The sequence below is a fragment of the Centruroides sculpturatus genome, unplaced genomic scaffold, assembly GCF_000671375.1.
Source record: "Centruroides sculpturatus isolate CEXI.00-Female unplaced genomic scaffold, Cexi_2.0 scaffold914, whole genome shotgun sequence".
NCBI lineage: Eukaryota > Metazoa > Arthropoda > Arachnida > Scorpiones > Buthidae > Centruroides > Centruroides sculpturatus.
In genome coordinates, this window is record NW_019385339.1 from 339645 (window position 1) to 361654 (window position 22010).

Genomic DNA, 22010 nt, shown 5'->3' on the forward strand with positions numbered 1-22010 from the left:
GTAATTCAAAGTGTCACCAATCTTTAGATTGCACTAATAAGTAAGTACAATTTTATCATATGTTTTGCAAATTCATTTCCCTAATTGTAGTAATATTTTAAACCGTTTGATTTTTGTATTAAAGTTTTTTTAATTGATTGATGATTGATTCAATCAACTAATTTGTTGATTGTATTAACTTGATTCTTTAGATATTGAAAATTAAATAAATAACATTATGTTAATTTAAGCTTACAGAAACGTTGCTGTTGTTCCAGCAAAAATCTTATTTTCACTTTATCGAGTGCCTAGTAGGTAATTTGCAGATTACCTAGATAATCTGAACATTACCTAGGTAATTTGAAAAATGCAATAATTTTCGCAACTTTAACGGATCACCCTAGTTAATCTGCAGATTAGCTAAGTAATGCGCACATTAACGGATTTCAAGCTTTAGCGGTAACATATACAGTTATATACACATTGGCAGTTATATCCACTCTTGACAAGTTCATTGACTATTAATTACGTATTTTTTGTTTCCTCCGGTTTTTTACCGATCTGTAAAGTCTTATATGTCTTATATAATGTTTAATAACATAAATAAACTTACCGATTTTTTAATAGTTTCATCAACTTCGTTAATAAGTTTTTCTTGTATATCTGGATTGACTGCTAATTCATGAACAGAACACGAAATAGTTAATGTTGGAGCAAAGTATCCACCAACGAAAAACATAACGCATTGGCTCACCACATCATCCAAATCAAATTCTGTATAATATATATAAAAATTTTTAATTACGCACATAAAATTGTGATCTATATTCTACTCCAATAGATGGCCAGATGGCCAGACGATGAAGATGTCAGTATTCCGCTCTGGGATCGCATATATACATTACTTACATCGTTGCGGTATCCGGGACATCATTAGTTTATTTCTACAAACATGTCTTTCATGAATTATTACATCAACTGTCGCATAATTCAAAACTGGTTTCGTATGAGAAAACGTATTTCGTAAAGTCGGAATGGACGAATTTCCACACACGTACACGCACTCCTCACATACGTTTCTATATACATACCCGCGGAATTTTCCCCGTTTGTTTTTTCTTCAAGATTTGAAGATGTTCAGTATGACTTGGGAGGAACTGAAGCCCTCGCCCATGATCGAAATCCATGAAAGATAATTGCTGCCCGGTATGCTACCTAGGAGTATTGGAGGAACTACTATTACTACTGCTTTTTACTTATTTGTGTTCAGGGGATCTCACAACGTGGAGATTTGCAAAAAGAAAAAAAATATTATAATCGGAGAAGGAAATTTGATACTATTCCAATACTTTCTCCGTAAGGTGTAAAAATGAAAATTTTTTAAATGCAAATTAAAAAGTATTTGTTTTTCTATATTTTATCATCTTTAAATTTGTATTTAATAATTAAAATTTATATCTTTTTTCAAATTTCCCTAAACTTTAAATGATTCGCAATGAAGTATTTGTATCATTGAATAGTATGTACCGGTAGAACACAATGTTATAATGAAACTACGTTACAATTTATTTCAGGTTGTTCCTCAAAATATATAGAGGAAAATTGGAAATCTTGTGAAGACTTGTGTGTAAATGCGTGACTCTAAAACTTTTATGTACTGTACTTCTCGCTCAGTTATAAACTACATTGATGTAGTCAATACCTAATTTTGCCAATCTGAACCAACTATTAATTTTGGATTCATCTGACTATACAATCCTTTTCCAATCTTTTAAGGTGCAGTCTTTATAGCATTTAGCAAAATTAAGACGTTTCTGTTTGTAATTTGGTAAGTTTAGACTTCCTGTGCTTTCAAATTGTTACGTTTTAGGCATCTGCGGATAGTTGAAGTACTCACTTCTATTTCTAAGCCCCTTTTTACTTCTGATGATGTATCACAACATCCACTCGTTATCAAACGTTTCTGTTTTGGCCCTCAACGTTTTCTTCTGTTCAACTATTAAATTTTCGTGATATGGTAGCTCACTATTTTTTATTCTGGATACACTCAAACGACCAACACCAACTTCTAATGCTGTTTTCTCAACATAAAACTTTCTTCGGCAGGTCGACAATACGCAATTTCTTCTCAGTGGACAGCTTCTTCATTATGACGCATATCAAGCAGCAGTTCATTTGCATATTTATACTCTAATATTGCGATAATATGCACGAAATTACAGTCGATCCCCCTATAAGACGGTAGATACGTTCCGTTCTTTATGAATCCGATTTTGTAGGAATCACAGCCAATCACAGCCCGACACGTGTTAAGTTTACGGACTACGGCTGTTTGAAAGGTTTTCTTCCATAAAATTAATCGATTCTAGACTAATCCGACTCAACATTTCCAAAATACGTATATTTTTTTTGGAAATAATCCGTATAAACTACACTATAAACAAAAAATTGTAGGATTACTTACCGAGTGTGCATCATTCGACATCGCCGTTGCTCAAGCTTGTTTTCGTCGCGGAACAGCTCAGCTTAACGGCGGCCGCGATTTCTGATGTTATTTTTCTGCGAAAACTTCGCTGAACTTTGGAGACATCATTAATATAAATAATTTTAATGGCCGTTGAATAAGAAATGTTTCTTTCACAAGAAATGTATAAAATTACAGTACTGAACAGACGATAGGTCGCCTAACTCGCCGTAGCGTGACGCTAGACGGCGAAAAATATATATATAATTATAATAAAGTTACAATAAATTAAGTTAATATATAATTATATATACAGTACCTAATTTATATATAATTAATATATAATTACATGTACACTACCTAATTTATATATAATTATATGCACAGAGGAAACTAAACTCAATTTAGCCGCATAAACGTCTGTAGCGTGGCCTACGGACAGCGGGAAAGTAGTTCGGCTGCCCGATGACGTTTTACGTAATTATAGAAGTTTTTTTGCCGTTGTGTACGGATACCGCCACAGTTTTATCGCTGTCTTATAGGAATCGTAATTATAGGAACCAGTCTTATAGGGGGATCTACTGTACATTGTTTGGCGTTGATGTTATAACAAATTCTCTTATGCGTCAAAATTATTCCAATACAAGAAGCAGTATTTATATACAATAAATATTTTAAAAATATAAAAATGATTTTAATTTTTTGCTATTATGTGAATATTGTAATAATCTTACAGCTGATTTATTTCCTTTTCCTTTAAAATTTCGCATATCGAATAGTTTGTGCGATTTTTCTATAGTACGTACGAACTATCACTACTTTGAGAGGGATTTAACGCTTACTGTATATTCTATTATATGATTCTTAAAAAGCTTTAATAAAACAAGTAGTTTAATTTTTTGCTATTATGTGAATATTGCAATAATCTTACAGCTGATTTATTTCCTTTTCCTTTAAAATTTCGCATATCGAATAGTTTGTGCGATTTTTCTATAGTACGTAAGAACTATCACTACTTTGAGAGGGATTTAACGCTTACTGTATATTCTATTATATGATTCTTAAAAAGCTTTAATAAAACAAGTAGTCTACTTTATTGATATATTAATAAGATGAAATTANTAACTAAGGATTTTTTCGCCCTGCCAAGGTGTGGACCAGTTATCCGGAGTGCTAAGTTATCGAGGGACGAGTTTTCGAGGTTCTACTGTATATATATATATATATGCATATGTTGTTTTTACAAAAATGAATATATGAAAACATATAGCAATTTTAAAGTTTTAGCACTCATGATCGTTTTAACATACCTGCAAGTGCAAATCTCCAAGAAACTGGACCAAGACTTCTTCTTGCAGCCTTTACAAAAGGATTATTTGGATCTTTTCTTGAGTCGAGTTTAATCCCAAAAGCAGTCCTGGCAATAACATCTATTGTGAAAGTACTTGAAAATCTAAAAAGAAGTGAAGTAAAAGAACAACGTTGCATCGGATTTGTTATTTTATATAACTTAAGTTTTATTAAAAATAATACTTTAATAATAAACGTAATAAAATGAACATCTCGGAGTAAGTTTAACCTTTTGATTTGCTTATTTTATATAATGTAAAATGTATATTCAGTATATAGCATGTACAGTACAAACCATCCATTATAAATACTTAGTAATACATCATGAATACGATAAGTAATACGTGTGAGAACCTGGAAACGTAATACGAGAATCTTTCTTTTCATGTGGAGATTTATTTGGAATTTATTTTAATTATTTAACGATTTAGAAATTATTTTATTTAGAGAAAAAGCCGTTCATTTTTTTTTTACTTTCGAATTTGGTAAAAGAGGGATAGAACCCCGTTCAGTTTTATCCTGATAACTGACTTCACCATGGGAAATGATGTTATCTCACATGTTTATGATGCATCTTGTGGTACGACTCACCCCTCAGATCCTGTCACATGGTATGACATATTGACTCTTGATTGGAAGAGATTCGGGGCAGAACATCCCGTTCTGGGTCTCTCCTGTCAACAATCTTCTTGATTTTTTTCAAGATTTTTCTGTCCTTCTCCCCTTCCTCCAAAGTTTTACCTTGTGTGTATTTTCAAAGATTGAAAGTCCTCCCAAAGCTTTCGAATACGTTGACCAAACAGAGAATTAACGCATAGCGGTATTATGCACAACTTATTTTAAACTCTCTCTTAACGATCAGATAGAGGTGTAATTATTTAACTTATCGATATATATATATTTGTTTTTCTTTGTATTTAATTTTCTATTTATTTTAATTATTAAATCTTTTATTTTTGTTTCAATCAGGTTTCGAACTCTATTTATTTAACGCCGGTCACTCCATCGCCGACTCACGACTCTCGCCACTTGAAAGCAAGTTAAAAATAGATTTGAGCGCGAGTTAAGACGCGATCAAATCTATTTCTTAATTGGTCAGAGGCCTGACGTAGACGGAGATCTCATGATCTCTCGGTCTTCTTAAATATAACATTTATCACCAACCCTAGATAAGGTGAGTGGGCTCGCAGTCTCGATCTGACATCAGGTGTCAGGAGATAATTTCATTACTAGCTCCTCACAGTGAGTTCTCACATATGCATTCAATAACATTAATTATCGGTTGCACGAGCTTCCATTTAAACTATAGAATACCCATCGGTGAAGTTAATTTAACGTTGTCATTAAACTTCGGAATAAAAGATACCATGATAAGACCGGCAATGATGTACAGTGCTGACATGTGGGCAGTTATAAGAGCCCAGGAAAAGAAGATGGAGACAGCTGAGATAAGAATGCTGAAATGGATGTGTTATGTGACGAAGAAGGACGGAATAAGGATTTATTACATAAGAGCAACTGTCATGTTGGGTCCTATAAGGCCAAGACTCCACTAGCGTAAAAACGGGCGTAAAAACCTTGCCGTAAAAGTTTTAATCACGTGACCTATTTGCGTTTGCGTCTGGATTGCGGTGGAGGTCCGGCTCGCGAAGTTTTTACGGCGACGGTACTATCGAAGTTATAAAAACAATGATTATATTCTACGAGTTTTTTCTGTATTACAAATGTAGTAAAAATATCTTTACTTTCATATATTAACTTTTATTATCGTATTATTAATTAAGATAATACACAGCATTTATTAAGCTTAGCTTTTTTCATTATATACTCCTCTAAATTGAAGGATTTTCTTTGGCTGTCCGTATCGCGTGATTCAGGCATCCATTATTATAATCGGGATACTTCTTGTCGTAGACACGCGAATACTTTCGGATGTTTTCGATAAATCTTTCCAGATCTATTCTGGAGTAGCTACGAGAAAACGTACACAAAAGCTCGTTTTCCGCCATTTTCGCACCGTGTCACAATGACCTAGATTTCACTGACTTCTGATTGGTGGATGGTACCGTTTTACGGCCGTATTCGCATCCAAAGTTGAACACTGCTCAAATCGCTTTTACGCTGGTTTTACGACCTACTCAAGCGTAAAATATCAGGGTCACGTGATTAAAAGCTTTTACGGCGACGGATTTTCACACCGATTTTACGGTAATGGAGTCTCGGCCTAAGTAAGAATATGCAGGAAAGTAGATTAAGAGGGCTTGGACATGTGGACAGGAAAAGTGAGGGCTATGTTGAAAAAAGGATTAGAAATTGGTTTGGACTACGTTGGAAAGACTGAAGCTGAGATGGAAAGACAAGGTGGCAGAGGATTTGGAGGAAACGGGATGGCAGAAAGAGAATTCCCTGGATATAGAGAAGTGGAGAAGGCAAATTAAAGGTGTGAATGATAACCCATATAAGCAATAACTGCTTTGAATATAGTATCTTTCCTAACTCGTAGAAAATTGCTAAGCTGCTAACTATCCCCAAGCCTGGAAATATAGACGATGTAAGGCCCATCTCATTCTTACCGGTAATGGGAAAAATTTTGAAGAAACTATTAACTGAAAGGCTCAAGTAGCACCTTGAAGCCAACAATAAACTGACCAACAAGCAATTTGGATTTAGAAAACAAAAATCTACAACAGACGCAATAAAAATTCTTAAAGACAAGGTATATTCATACCTGGTAAACAATCACTACCTACTGAGCCTGAGTTCAGCAAGGTCTTTGACTCGGCTTGACGGCCACTTGTACTCCTCCAATTGCGCAACTTAGCAAGTCCAGCCAATATATACATTTAAAAAATTATTTATCTAACAGAAAGGTTCTCCAATCAGCCGTTCTCCAAAGGCTAACTCTCGTGCGAAGTTGGAGCTCAAGGGCAACGAGATTATAACATGGAAACTTGGGGGTCTAAGCATAAGCTTCATTCAACTCTAACAAGTCACAAGGTATAATATTCACCAGGCTGGACAAAAAGAGTCCCTACCATTAAAATGGGAAGAAATACAATTAAGATATTAAAGGCGCTCAAATTTCTTGGAGTTATTATCGACCATAGGCTTCTGTGGACAAATTACATTGAATATATATGTAACAATACTGGGAAAATATTCCAAAATTTAGCCCGCTTCGCTAAAAATAACTGGGGCTTGGATTCAGGTGTCATGGCCACCATATATGACATGGTCTACGTACCAATAATTATTTACGCCAGCAACACGTGGGCAGATGCAGTTAAAAATCACGCATATCAAGGAAATTGATCTCTTCCCAAAGGAGGGTGCTGCTGCATATCGCCAAACGCTACCGCAGTTGTCCACTTCCAGCCTGCAAATTATTACTAAGAAAGCCCCTATTAATATGCTCATAGAAAATCATGTAAAACTTTGGAAGATACTCAGGGCAAGCAACGTCGTCATCAGTAATGAAACACTCTGTGCCAACGACATAGATAAACCAATAGAATATAGGTCTACCATCAATCCTTATCGCCTCCCATCGGTCAGAATTAACTCTAGGGCTCACACGTAAATAAACATCTATACGGACGGATCTAAGCTAGGCTCGGGAGTCGGTTGCTGTTTTGTTGTTTACAACAACCACGCCGAAGTCCACAGCAGCAGATATAGGCTTCACACATACTGCACTGTTTTTCAAGCAGAGTTACTGGCCATACTCAAGGCATTACAATTGAGTAACAGCAAACTGAGCAATACCTAGTGCTCTTTCTATACTGATTGCGCGTCGGTATTACAATCCGGGCCACCACCTCATAGCAACTGATGTCATAAAAGAGATAATCACCTCTCCTAACTCTGTTTCCTTTAACTGGACAAAAGCTCACATTGGCACCAAATTAAACGTGAGGACCGACGAGCTAGCGAAATCTGCAGCACTGGACAACGACCTTTCTATTGATATTTCATATTAAAAACATGCTTAAACGGGATCTTATTAAAGAGTAACAACTCAAATGGAATGACAATCATAATCATCTGACTTACAAATTTATACCTGCAATAGAAGACTACATCAACAATAACTGGATTAACATAAACAGCTTTTAACTGGACATGATAGGTATCACTCTTAACTTAGCCATTTTAATTTACAATAAACGAACCACTGTTCCTTTTGTAACATCCCGGATAGTAACAAACATTATATCTTTCACTGCATTCGTTTAGAACTAGAAAGACATCAACTGAAAACTTCAGTGGAAGAAAATGGGGATACTTGGCATGATGCACATAAATACGTACTCAAAAAACAAAACACCAACTACTTCAAAGATTTGATCATGAAGTACTTCACGATCAGCACAGTTCCTTCCTTGAGCCAGCACTAGCTCCTCTTCAGTGACTTTCTCACTCATATTGCATGCTTACAGTAAACTGCAATTCTCATGTTCATATTTTATGTTCGTCTCACACTTATTCTGTAATATGAATTGAATACAGAAGAGCGTCGTTTATCCGAAAGAATTCCAGTCGGCAAAATTTAAATTTGCAGACTGGAATTGGCAAAATTTGGCGCTGCAATCTTTGGCTATATCTTGGGCTACTCCAATATTTTTTTGTTGATGTGTATGTTTTTGCAGGCAGCATTGACACTTTTGTGTGGTGTTTTTCTGAGGACTGTGTGTCGTGCTGAATCGAACGTTTTTGATAGTAGATTAACTTCTAAAGTGTAATTTTTTTGTTTTTATATATTTTTCAATATATTTATTTTGTTTGTAAAAATAAAAAAAATAATGTTTAACAATACAATAGCCACGATTATTATTTTAAAAAGTTTACATTAGGCTTAACATCGACGAAAATTCAACGCGAAGCGACACGCAACGAAGAAAAATTTCAACATGGGATAGGTTAATATATTTTTTCGTACATACAGTCGACCCCTCTATAACGCAGTAGATACGTTTCGCTTTATAAGAATTTTGCGTCGTAGGAATCCTTAAATACATGAGCCAATCATAGCACGAAACGTGCGCAATTTACGGACTATGGCTGTTTGAAAGGTTTTCTTCCATAAAATTAATCGATTCTAGACTAATTTCACTCAACATTTCTAAAACACGTATAATTTTTTGGGAATAATCCATATAAACTATGCTATAAACAAAAAATTGTAGGATTACTTACCGAGTGTGCACCGGTCGACGACGCCAGTGTTTAAGCTTGTTTTCTTCGCGGAGCAGCGCACCAAACAGCGGGCGCATTTTCTGATAAGTTATTTTTCTGCGAAAAATTCGCTGAACTTTGGAGACATGATTAATAGAAATAATTTTTATGACCGTCGAATAAGAAATGTTTTTTTTCACAAGAAATGTCTAAAATTACAGTACTGTATTAGACTTACAGTACCTAATTTAGGCCTATATACTGTAGAGACGATAGTAAACTCAACTTACCCGCCTAAACTCTCTGTAGCGTGTAAGTAGTTGAACTGCTCGTCCACTATTGGTCCAGATTCGACCAATCCTGTCGCGACACGAGTCGGCGATGATGTTTTCATCATTTTACGAGTCTCTTTTAGCGTCTTTATACGAATACGATCGCAATTTTTTCGCCGCGATATACGAATCCGCCTTATATGAACCCGCGTTATTAAGGTCTACTGTAATCTGTTATCCGAACAACCCCAGTCCCCAATTGATTCGGATAAACGATGCTCTACTGAATTAGTATCTGTCGTGCAACAAAACAAACAAACAATTTATGTTTTATCGGGCATTTTAATGTATGAATTTTATTGTCGCGCCTAAGTTTGTTCACTCTACTCACGAAATACTATATGCACCCTCTTGGCACAATGCTTATGGAAATGTTTATCAAACACCATGTATATAACCCTCTATTGTATCTTACCACCAGCTATGCTCAGCGGTTCTGGTATTGTATTATACAGACAGAATTAAAAAAAATCTCCAAATAAACGAAAGAGAAAGAGCAAAGACAAAAAGAAGATTGAACATCAGAATAACATACTTTCACTAGGTGGACAGCTATCAGCCATTTGCTGAAAAATCCTTACTGCTCAGTCGTCTTACTAAAAGCAACGATAAACAAGATGGAAAAGGGAAAAATTAATAGTCAAAGGCGTGGGATGGATTGGAGACTACACAAAAATATACAGCAGTAGACATGGTAAGATACTGTCTACAATACTTTAATATACGTACTGTACTTTATAATAAACAAGTAAAACGGCGAAGTCATTCATGGGTCAATACTATGTTTCGGAGAGTGCGAGCAATGCATGCGCAAATCTCGCACTCGCGCCTGTTTGTAGAAACAGTTTCAGCATTTTGTATTTTATTTTGACTCGATTCTGGGTCCCCTGACTACCTACAAGTCTGGTTTATTGTATGTGCGCATGATTTGGTCACCAAATACTATGCCAAATTGCAACTCCTGACGTGTACTCCTTCATACCTGTAAGGTGTACAGCCGTTAACAGCAGCGCGATTTTACAGACGAGATATAGTATCATCAAAAAATGGTTTATGATTTCGTTATATAGAGTAAGATTCATTAAACTCGATGACGTAACGTAGATAACAAAGTACAGTATTTTAAAATCAAAATCGATTCTTGAAATTTACAATCGCTATATAATGTTTAATATTTGATCATTCTAAAAAATATTCTGCCAATACTAGGTAAACATTATTTAAATAGTCAGAAATAATAAAGGTTGTCCATATCCGAATCAGAGTTGTCAGCCATCGATTTTCTTTGCTAATTTATGGAATAATTTTTAATTAACCAAAATCAGCGGTCAACTCAGCGGACAGTTTATCCCAAAGATTTTTTTTACATTTTCTGCCCTGTGGCATTAAAAGAAATTTTTTCTTTTTTTATCAAGGTCATCATGTCCCACAATATGGCGACAACGTAGCGAAGGACTGGACCATACATATGAAGGACAGATCACTCCTAACAGTTTCCTGGAGATTTATGCCTCGATTAGTTTCGTTGTCCGGTTCGGAGAGAGGAAAGGCTGACACTTTAAATTTTAATCCACCCGTCTATCTCAAAGACATTGTTGGGTATGTATTGTACATAGGGAATTCGATCCCGGTCCTTATTTCTAATCCCGGGATTTCGGGATTATACTTATTCGATCCCGGGATCCCGGGATTATTTCGGTATTGAGGGTTAATAAAAAATAAGAAAATCTTACAGAAATTAAAAATCAAAATTTAGACAAAAATCAACGTATTTTACGGTATACACCTAGTTAATTTAATCACTCTAATTAATCAGACTTACAGTCAGACTAACCAGACTTAAAATCACTGTCTTCATGTTAAATTTATTCTTTTTTAAGCATCACTGAGATCTCTTTAAACTCACATAAATTGAAAAAACTTTTATGTAACAAACTATGCAAATAAACGTTGAAAATTCACANCAAGCTAACGATCAAATCAAGGAGGAAACTTGGTCGATTTTTACAAATTTTTGAATGCAAAAGAATTCTAAACCGTTAATACTCAGCCGGCAAAAAATTCTGCTGGGTGAGACGCAACGAGACACGAGGGTGATCCGCATTCCCCCATGGCAGATCGCCCTCGTGTTGCATTGCGCTAATTATCAAGATTAACATTCAGCAAAAATAATGTTAAGCACGTCATATATTCAACGATTAATTAATATGGTGAACATTGAATATATCTTTTATACAGTAGATCTCCCCTATAAAACGGGTTCATATAATTCAGATTCGTATATAACGGCGAAAAAATTGTGACAGTATTTGTACAAACATACTAAAAAAACTCGTATAATTTGGTAAAACGTCATCGCTGACTCGTGTCGCAACAGGATTGGTCGAATCTAGACCAATAGCGGATATTGCACAAACCTTTGAGTTTAAAAGAGCAGCAGACCTAGTAAAAACCATTTATTATTTAACGGCCATAAAAATTATATTTATATTAATGATGTCTCCAAAGTTCAGCAAATTTTTCGCAGAAAAATAATTTATCAGGAAACATGCACCCCTCCGTTCGATGCGCCGCTCCGCGACGAAAACAAGCTTAAGCAATGGCGTCGTCGAACGGTGCACACTCGGTAAGTAATCTTACAATTTTTTGTTTATAGCATAGTTTATACGGATTATTCCCAAAAAATTATACGTGTTTTGGAAATGTTGAGTCGAATTAGTCTAGGAATCGATTAATTTTATGGAAGAAAACCTTTCAAACAGCCGTAGTCCGTAAATTGCATACATGCAGGGCTGTGATTGGCTCATGTATTTAAGGACTCATACAACATGAATTTCATAAAACACGGAACGTATCTACCGTGTTATAGGAGGTCTACTGTATATATATATATATATATGAAGTATGCAATGCCATTGGCACACATAACATTATGGCATTGCATGCTCCATACATGTTTATCATTAGTGTTGCCACCTTTTGAAAATCGCTGACCCGGACGACATGTCAGGTTTGTTCGAACACAAGTTCCTGACGCATGCGCAATGTCGTTTTACAATGCGAAGAATAACGTGCATTCCGGTCCTAAATTAGTTACAGTTAGGGACTAGGAGTAAGGTAAGTAACCTAAATTAAGAAAGAACGGGTACAGATAACTTAGCTCTATTTAAGACGTGTACGATCGTACAACCACAAGCAAAAAAAAAAAAAAAAAAGGAAAAGTCATTCTCACTAGTCTCAGTTTTCCAGAAGTGAAACTGGGTGACATCATACTTCTCAATTGTTTCCATCTTTCTCCAGTTTGCATGAATACTCCCCTATCCAAAATTCGATTTCCGAAACGAAAATTCTGAATTTTTGGTTATTTTATTGATTATTTTATCACATAATGTTTATTAAAACAAATATTTATTAGTGGTTTTATTTTTTTAATATTTACTCTCTGGGCCGAAAAATAATGAAAATCCTTCACAAAAACAGCCTTTATCAATTCTGGATCCGCTATCAATAATGTAGGATACGGTCCTTCGTAAATACTAATAAAATAAAAAAGTATAAACTTAATTTATATAATAAATAGAATACCATTCACATAAATAATGCCAATATTTATATTAACTTACAATAACTCAAGATATTCGGTATATGTATTTCACAACAAATGATATTAATTTATTTAATACCATTTAATTTGGTTTAAAAATCTTTAATGTTAGTATAAATAAATAATTTTGATATTTAATATTTTTAGATGAAGTTATTACACATCGAATTTTATGCAGCACAGATTAAGCAACAATTCTCATAGAACAAATCTTTCTCAATTCAGAATTCCGAACCAATTTTAAATAAGCTTCGTATAGTTTAAAAACGGAACTTTTGTATTATGATAAAATAGACGTATAAAAAACTATATATGTTTTTAAGTAGACAATACTAATACATTAATTTTTATTACTTTATCCATAAATGATAATTATAATACTATTTATCTTATCGATAATAATTTGGTTTGTTTTATAATGCAACACATACTCTTGCTTATACCTATTTATACAGATTTAAAATTAGTTCTTGTAAGCGTTTTGAATTAAGATAAAAAAAATATTTCTTCTGCCAATCAATAACAATTTGAGGGAAATAATGTAAGTATATTTCTGGTAAATTTAATTAGAAAACATATTTTAAAAGTAATTTTTTACCGTATTTANTCGCTATTAACCTACTTCACGTTGAATTTTAATCGATGTTAAGCCTAACAAAATTTTTTTAAAAATAATAATCGTCGTTATTGTATCGTTAAAAACTTATAAAACTTTTTAGCCTTGTCGTCCTCCATAGTTTAATTGCTATCGTCCACGTGACCTTTATGATGACATTGGTACACGGACTTCCTATTGTTCTAATTTTTGCTGTTCCGCTCTATGTGACGGAAAAATAAAAAATTTTCAACTTCTTATTCCGTGGGCTTCGACGGCAAAAGTGACGTCATTTTGCCGTTCCATCGTCCGTTACTGCTTGTGAAACCTGGTACTCATATGCGATAACGGACGAAAAAACCATCAATATCAGGCTTTATCAGGCAATATCAGACTATCGAGTTCTCCGTCAAATTCCAACCACTTCCAAAAGCTTTGCCAAGGAAAATGCTAACAGTTGCGTTCTCGAGCTGCTGAATAAAAGATGTTTAAAGAGACAATTTTTTTTATAATTTTAAAAGTTTATTTTCATCTTTTAATTAAAATTTTTTTTTAATATTTTAAAAAGTTGAACAAATAAATAACGATGATATATATAATAAAAACAATGAAAATTACAATAAAAACAATGAAAATTACAATAAATACAATTAAATTCAAATAAGTAAAAGAAAATTAAAACTGAACATGATTGTTTTGATAATTACTGTATAAAAATTTGTCTTTAACATTTTTTTTTGGAAATTTTAAAATAAAAAACAAAAAAACAACGAAGTATAAAAAATGAAAATTAATACAAATGCAATTAAATGCAAACAAAATTAAGGAAATCAAAATTTGAAATTTTTCTTTTTGTATTTATAAAAATTTTTTAAATTTTTTTTGTGCATTTTAAAATAATCTATATCTATATCTATATCTATGTCTATATCTTCTATATATCTATATTTATATCTATATATCTATATATATATATAAATGGACATGTATGTCCCTATATTTCACTTTTTCGCCAAAACTACACATCGCACGTGAATGGTGTTTGTTTGTGGTGGTAGCCCCAAGTCTCCATTCGTGCATAGGGGTGGTTGCGTCTAGATAGCTATAAGGGTGCGGGAGATATGAGGCTGAAAGTGGTTGAAAGTAGCTTTCTATTTCGAATGTTTTGTTCGAATTTGTTCGAATTAAATTCGAACATAAAATTCGAATATTGGTTCGATTATAGATCGATTGTAAACGTTACAGAAACGTTGAAAATAGTTCGTTTGACTAAACGTAAAAATTCTCTAATTAGTTTGTAAACGGGGGAACTAATTCTTGCATTCTGTGAAAACGGTAAGATTAGCTATAATGCAATTATCTTAATCTTCACTATCATTACTTTTTGCCCAGCGAAGCGGGTCCTTGCAGCTAGTGAACAAATAAAGAAAGAAAAATTAGAAAATAAACTCAATGCAAATCAGAAGAAATGCAAATAAAGTTAAGAAAATTAAAATTTGAAATTTTTCTTTTTGTATTTATAAAGATGTTTCTTGAAAATTTTTGTACATTTTAAAATATAACTTTCTTCTTAAATCTGTAAAAATAAAAATGAAAATAATCAATAAATTTATCTAAAATATTCAAATTATTTAATAATTTTTAAATCAGTAAGTTTATTTTCTTTCCCAAAAACAATTATTTACAAATCAAACGAAAATTATTTGGCGCATAATTATTAATTTGCTACTGTTGTGTCATTTATTATGTTTCAAATATATTATTATTAATTTGGTTACTTTACAATCTTCGTGTACTCATATGCACATAAACGTGCTAAATATTTCAATTTCTAGTCCCATTTACCCTCTTGCTTTCCCTGTGTTACGAGACTAGTACGTACATTTCCAGAATATATTCTTTTCGATACTTGGACAAGAATATAAATATATAAATAATCCTAATGCCCTAAAAGCCTACCCTAGTCTGTCTATATGTAAAATTTCAATATTATAAAGAACATGATGTATCTCCAAGTTAATACACGTTTCCTGTTCTCTTGTTACCTGGCTATTGTGTGTTTGTGGTATATTCGGAATAGAAATAGTGCTTTCATTTTATAAGTTGAGAGTAGAGAATCTTGTAAGTGTTAAGTGTAAAATACAAAAATATTCTGATTAAACACTTACCCGAGACGAATTCGGATCAAATCAAGCAGATGGATACTTGATGCAGTGATGGAGGAAGAGATCCTTATTCAAACTGAACGTAATCAGTTTCTCCGTTCTTCATGTTTCTCCATACTTTCTGTGCTGATCTGAATGTGAAAAAAACAAATATAATTATTTATTGATAACTTCTATCTGAATTAAAATTTTATCAAAACATATTAAGAGCGCAATATCGAGGTTCTGCTGTATTTGTCTTGATTGATTGCAAATATTACATTATATCAATTTGAGAATCAAAAAATGTTATATTTATTCATTTTTGAATGATATTTTTCAGCTATATTTTAAATTTAATTTTACTATTTTAAAAGCTTTATAATTATTGGGCTGCAATTTGAAAAAATGTACTATAAATTTCCACTACTAAATATTGCAGCCCGACAATAAATAATTGCTCGTTATTATTATTTTCATTTGTAGCTTATCTTTTCATTGGATTAGAAATGAAACTAGTTCGGTTAATCTCGATGTAGCTCCAAAAATATAGGAAAGTTATGGCATTCTCATAAAACTTACGAAGTTTTCAAGCTCAAATCTCTGCGTACATCTTAATACTGTGTATAATTGTTGCTGTTTGAGGTACTTTGGTTTAGTATCACACTGGATTTAGTGAGAATTATAATGGCGAACGAATGTCTAAATCGAACTTTGTTTGTACTGACATATACAGAATCTTACCTCTTGACTGCCTTCCAAACTGCCTTGAAGAAAGATCCGGCTTTTTTGCACAACCGATAGTATATCCAATGGTATAACCTATAGTATACCCAATGCTGTTCTGATTTTCTGTGCAATCCTCGTGCTTCTTGTTGTTATTGTTTTCGATGTTTGTTGGAAGACCCATAATATCATTATTTAATTCATTGTCTTCCTCATCTTCAACTAATCGCTCACTAAATGTGGGAAGAAAGAATTTACAATGCAGTAAATGTTTACAATTAAAAATTTACAATGCGATAAAACTTATAGAGAAATTATAATACATTACTTGGGAAACATTATATTTAATATTTCCCAATATTTTCCATGAATAAACAAATTATCGCTTAGACGTCTGTTAAGTTATGGCAACGCAACACTTGGGCAATCTGCCTAAGAGGATGTCTTCTGATTCACGATTAAAGTTCCGATGCCTTCCGATCCCTTAGTGATCTACGTTATTAAAGTTATTGCTATTTTGTGGACGTTTAGAGCCTCCCCTATTCAAATTCATAGTTATGTACAGAACTCGTTACCGTAATTCTTATCTTTGAGATTTTTCGGTTTAATGCCGATCTCAGAGGTGGACAGGGGCGCTCTATCGAACATTGAATATATATAGAGGATGTACTGTACGTGTCGCTTAACGATGTACTCAATAACATCACGACAGAGGTCCATAGTTTTTAATGGAGCCGAAGAATGCGTAGCCACCTGTACCTTTTCTACGTGTACTATGTTTCTTTTTTCTCATTATAACAAGTCCAAAGTTGACGTCCACTTTGGACTTGTTATAATGACACAAGAATGTCCAAAGTGGACAAAAGTATAATATAATAATTAAGGACAAGAAGCACATATTAACATGATATAACTGTATTTCATATAAACAGTAATATAACTTACCTGTTAAAGCGATCGCACGAAATCTCGTAAAATGGCCGAATCTTCTTCAAAGCCTGTTCATAAGCAGGATTAATATGATTTTCCATAAGAGATTTTTTAAATCCACTTCGTGCGGGTTCATCCTGCTCCAAGAGGCATTTTTTCTTGCCGCGATATTTAAAATGATCCGAATTGTGTGGATCCACGAATCCCGCACATCCATCCAATCTCGCCCTGAAAATGGAAAGAGAAAATTCACATAACACAACAAATGTTAAATTCCGAAACATTTCTTCTAATTTTAAAATCGAATATACAAAAATTTGCCAATGAATGCTTATATAAATTTTTAGAGAAATTATTACACTCTAAAGAAACTTTTCATTTAATTTACCAAAATTTCCTATCAAACTGTAAGCTAAACAAAGCATCGCTTAACTAAGTGGATTGTTTTACTATTTATAAAGTAAAGAATATCTTAAACTATTTTTATGTATGTTTCTTCACAAAACTATATTCATACAATCGAATATTTTGTACCAGGTATGTATAATTGTATATCGATTGCACATTTTATTTTAACAAGTAAGTTTTTATAATTTTATTTTTAATTTTAGCCCTTATATTAAGGCTAGCGATTTAGAATGTAATTGCGATATTGAAAATTTATTTTAAAAAAGTTTGGGATTAAGACCATATAATGAAAAAGAAAACATTATTAAAAGAGAAAGAGCAATGCCTAAATTAAATATAAATACGTCGACAAAAGAATTTATTCGACATTTTCACGATAAAATTTATGAAGACTTAAAATGGCTCTGTGGATGCATAAAAATGCAAAAATTGTTTTGTTGACTTGCCTACTATTTTCAAATGAAATTATTATGTAGAATAAGAATGGCTTTGACAATTTAGCTGGCAAAAGACGCGAAAAATCGTCGATTCTTTCGTATTTGAAGCAATTTGGAAATCAAAATAGAATAGAATTTAACATTAGTACACAATATAAAATAAATATTGAAAATTATAACAAGATAGTTACCGCTAATAGATATATTATGTTTAAATTAGTAGGTGTTATCGAAGCGAGAATTGGCATTTAGAGGGCGTAGAGAATCTATTAAATCTAATATAACAGTATTTACATTGAACTTGCTTATTTATTAAGTGCGTTAGATAATCTGTTAATTAAAATACATAGAGAAGTCTACGGTTTTTACTGGCTTATCGAACAAACGAATACGAATGGACCCTAGACCAGTGTTTCTCAACGGGGACGATATCTGGGCGTTTTTCCATGTTGAGGGGACGATTAGTAACAATTTATATTTTGGGGGGGCAAAAAACAATTATCTGGGCGATATAGTAAAACATTATTTTAAGAATAATTAGATATTTTATTCGTTATATCGTACAATAATTTAAACAAATAACATTACACTAGTCACTAGTCTATTCAATGCAGTACGAATTTGAATTATGGCCGTTCCATCAAATTTTCCTAACCTTCAAAATGTGTTCTATGGCGTAGCCATAGAAACGGTCATTGACTTTACTCTTATGAAGTAGCTGGAAACTTGGGTGAGTAGCGNAAAATATCATTCCATTTGAATGCTAAGAAAAAAGAGTATATGCTATTTTTACATAGTAATAATAATCTAATACCAAAATTTTATTAATTAAACAATTATTCCAATTGGAAACACATCCGTTCTAACAGTTTATTTTTATAGGATAATAAAGGTAGTCTATTGCCTACTATCTGAGCTGTCAGTTATCCAGTAAAATAGACTGTTTGAACAGAATTTTATTAATAATTTAGAGTTCAACATTTACAGATATAGCTAAGGAATAAGAAAACAGAACATGAAAAATAATACTAATTTAATGTACTAATTAATTCGAAATAACTTAATTTTTTATGATGCCATAAAAAAAGTTAAGCTTTCATGAAAATGGTTTATTCTGCATTTTGCAAGTTTCTCCTTAGAGAAATTCTTTTCTGTACCTTCAAAATGTAGAAAATAGCTCTTAGCATATAAATATTTAAATGATTTATACATTCTCTACAGTCGACTCTGAAAAATAATCTAATAATCTCAGGGACATAATAAAATAAAAAATAAATAGAAAAATAATATTGCCATTTTTTAAATTACGAAAAGTTATCCTTACATTATTTATAACTTTACTTGGTTTGTAAAATTAAGGAAATCATTTTATACAGCAAAAAGTAAAATCCTCCGACTTACAAATAAATTTATTTTTAGTCATTTACACCGTATATAAATATAATACATATTATATTATATAAGTGTGATAATATCTTGAGAGATTCAATTGATTAGTTACGCTAATTTTTTGCTTTAAATAGAAAGTAAATTATATATAAAATAAAATGTGAAAAATTAAACGTAAAAGATCAATCAGTAAAACTTTTCATTAATCAGCTGCATTAGTGACGAAAAGATATAAATTACAATAATGAGTGAAAACAAAATTTTGATACTGTCACTTGATATTATTATTTTTTTTTTTTACTTTTCATTGATTAAAAATTCATTTAAAAATTAATTTATTCATGAGACAAGAATGTAATGTAAGATATTGACCTCATCTTTCATATGATTATCAAAATCATATAATTACGCATGGAAAAATAGCCAACGGGGTAATAAAAAAAGGCAGAATTTGTGCAAAAACGTGAAATTTAAACATATTAGGAAAATATAGAAAAAATTGAACTCAAAATTAACAAGTCATGTCATTGTGTGTACATTTTTCCACTAAAGCAACTATCGAAAGAACAGAACGAAAGCACATTATAATGCAGAAAACAAACCGAATTGTATCATATATACTTTTTAAAATAAAACTATATTTTTTTATTGCTATCAGGAAATATTTTTCAAATTTGTCTTGTCATATTATGGAGATTAGCTTCTACATATCCATGAGATTGAAGATGGACTGATGCAAAATGAAATAATTCTGAGAACTAACAGAATGATTTAAAAGATTGTTTTTGTTTAAGTAATGTATGCAACATAATAAAAAAAAATTTTTTTTTGAAAGTGCTTTTCTGCATCATGAAAAGTATGGTTTTTATTCTAAATTTGTTCGAAATGATCAAAATAATAAACTGAAAATATTTCAAAACTAAATAAACTATCAGTAATTACTTTATTTTGATTTATTTTTGTTTCGCGAATTTTAAAATTTTTAATAGAACATAAACAAGATGAAAATACTTAGAAAGATATATACTAGTTCCAAATATTGATACAAAGCATCAACGTATCTTCCAGAAATTTAAGAAGCGTTAGAAATGGTATTTGCCAGAATGTCAAATATTTAAACTAATTGTGAAAAATACCTCCAAGGAAATGTATTTAATTATGCAAAATGTTTATCTAACAACTCAAAAAGTAAAAGTTTTTTTTTTAATAAAAAACAAAAAAATATGTTAATTGTATTAAAAGTATTGGTAAACATTTATTTATAAAATAAGCAATATGATGTATATTATTTTATCATCATTATTATTTCATTGAAATTATTTTAAAATATTTTTACATTACTCTTTTTTGACTTATTTTTTATGCTGAATGAAATTTCATATATGAAAACATAATAATGACATATGATATCAGTCAATTACCTGGATACAAATTCAAACACAATTATTAAATATATTCGTGATAACTAGTAAACAACGACTCTATGTCCATTTTTACCAAAAAAAAGATGCACTCTTTATCCTTGGTGACTGGAATGCAAAAGTAGGAAAAGAAGAGACTCCAGGACATGTTGGAAGATATGGTCTTGGGAAAAGGAATGATGCTGGGATACGGCTAGTGGAATTCTGCATTTCAAATAACCGCTTTATTGCAAATACATATTTCCAATTACATAAACGAAGACTATTTACATAAACATCACCAGATGGAAATTATAAAAATCAGATTGATTATATAATAGGTAGCAAGAGATGGAGGAATGCAATCAAATCAGCATGTACTGTACCAGACTGGGTGCTGACTGTGGGACTGATCATGATCTCCTTATCTCAAAAATATCATTCCATTTGAATGCTAAGAAAAAAGGAAGTGAAATAGTGGGATGTTATGCTAGAGATTTCACCTCATCTTACATCTCAGAAATAAAAGAAGGTCTCAAAACAATTAATACATTAGGAAAGGAACCTGATGAAGTCTGGGAGTCTTTAAAAAACACCATTAAACATACTGCTAATAAATGCATAGGAAAGAAGAAGAAGGAACTTCGCTGTCAAACAAATCTTTAGAAATTGCAAACACTCGGAGACAAATGAATATTATAGGAGATCGTCTAACAATTAAAAAATTAACTGTAGAGTTCCAAAGACAGGCTAGGAAGGATAAAGAAGAATATCTTAATAATAAATGCAAAGAAGTTGAATTAAATAATGCAAAAGGACGTACAAATGATCTATTCAAAAAAATTAAAGAGGTCATTGGAAAATTTACCCCTAGGCTTGGTATTTTAAAGAACACACATGGAAAGGATTTAATGGAAGAAAGTGAAATAAAGAGAAGATGGAAATAATATACAGAACAACTTTATAAAGCAGATAATAATATAGAAGAAATAATTGAAGGAAGACATTTTACTTTGGAACCATCAATTTTGAAGGAAGAAGTGGAATGGGCAATTAACCAAATTTCAATTGGGAAAG

General features: G+C 32.1%; 2 protein-coding genes across 2 annotated transcripts in view; both read right to left on the minus strand.

The window, feature by feature from the left end:
* The window catches only part of LOC111637847 (cytochrome P450 3A9-like), a 23447-nt gene extending 9808 nt beyond the window's left edge, over window positions 1-13639 (minus strand). The window contains exons 1-5 of the mRNA XM_023383430.1: window positions 13617-13639; window positions 12740-12836; window positions 12533-12649; window positions 3754-3952; window positions 589-801 (exon numbers count right to left, since the gene is read on the minus strand). Coding sequence (XP_023239198.1) covers window positions 589-801; window positions 3754-3952; window positions 12533-12649; window positions 12740-12836; window positions 13617-13639 — 649 coding nt within the window. The remainder of the gene's footprint in view (window positions 1-588; window positions 802-3753; window positions 3953-12532; window positions 12650-12739; window positions 12837-13616) is intronic.
* Window positions 13640-15610: 1971 nt separating this feature from the next.
* On the minus strand, window positions 15611-17527 carry LOC111637848 (the record flags this gene model as incomplete). Its single annotated transcript, XM_023383431.1, has 3 exons — window positions 15611-15795; window positions 16388-16602; window positions 17315-17527. Coding segments are annotated over 3 exons (457 nt in total), but the record flags the coding sequence as incomplete, so codon positions are not given.
* Between the last annotated feature and the right edge of the window lie 4483 nt (window positions 17528-22010).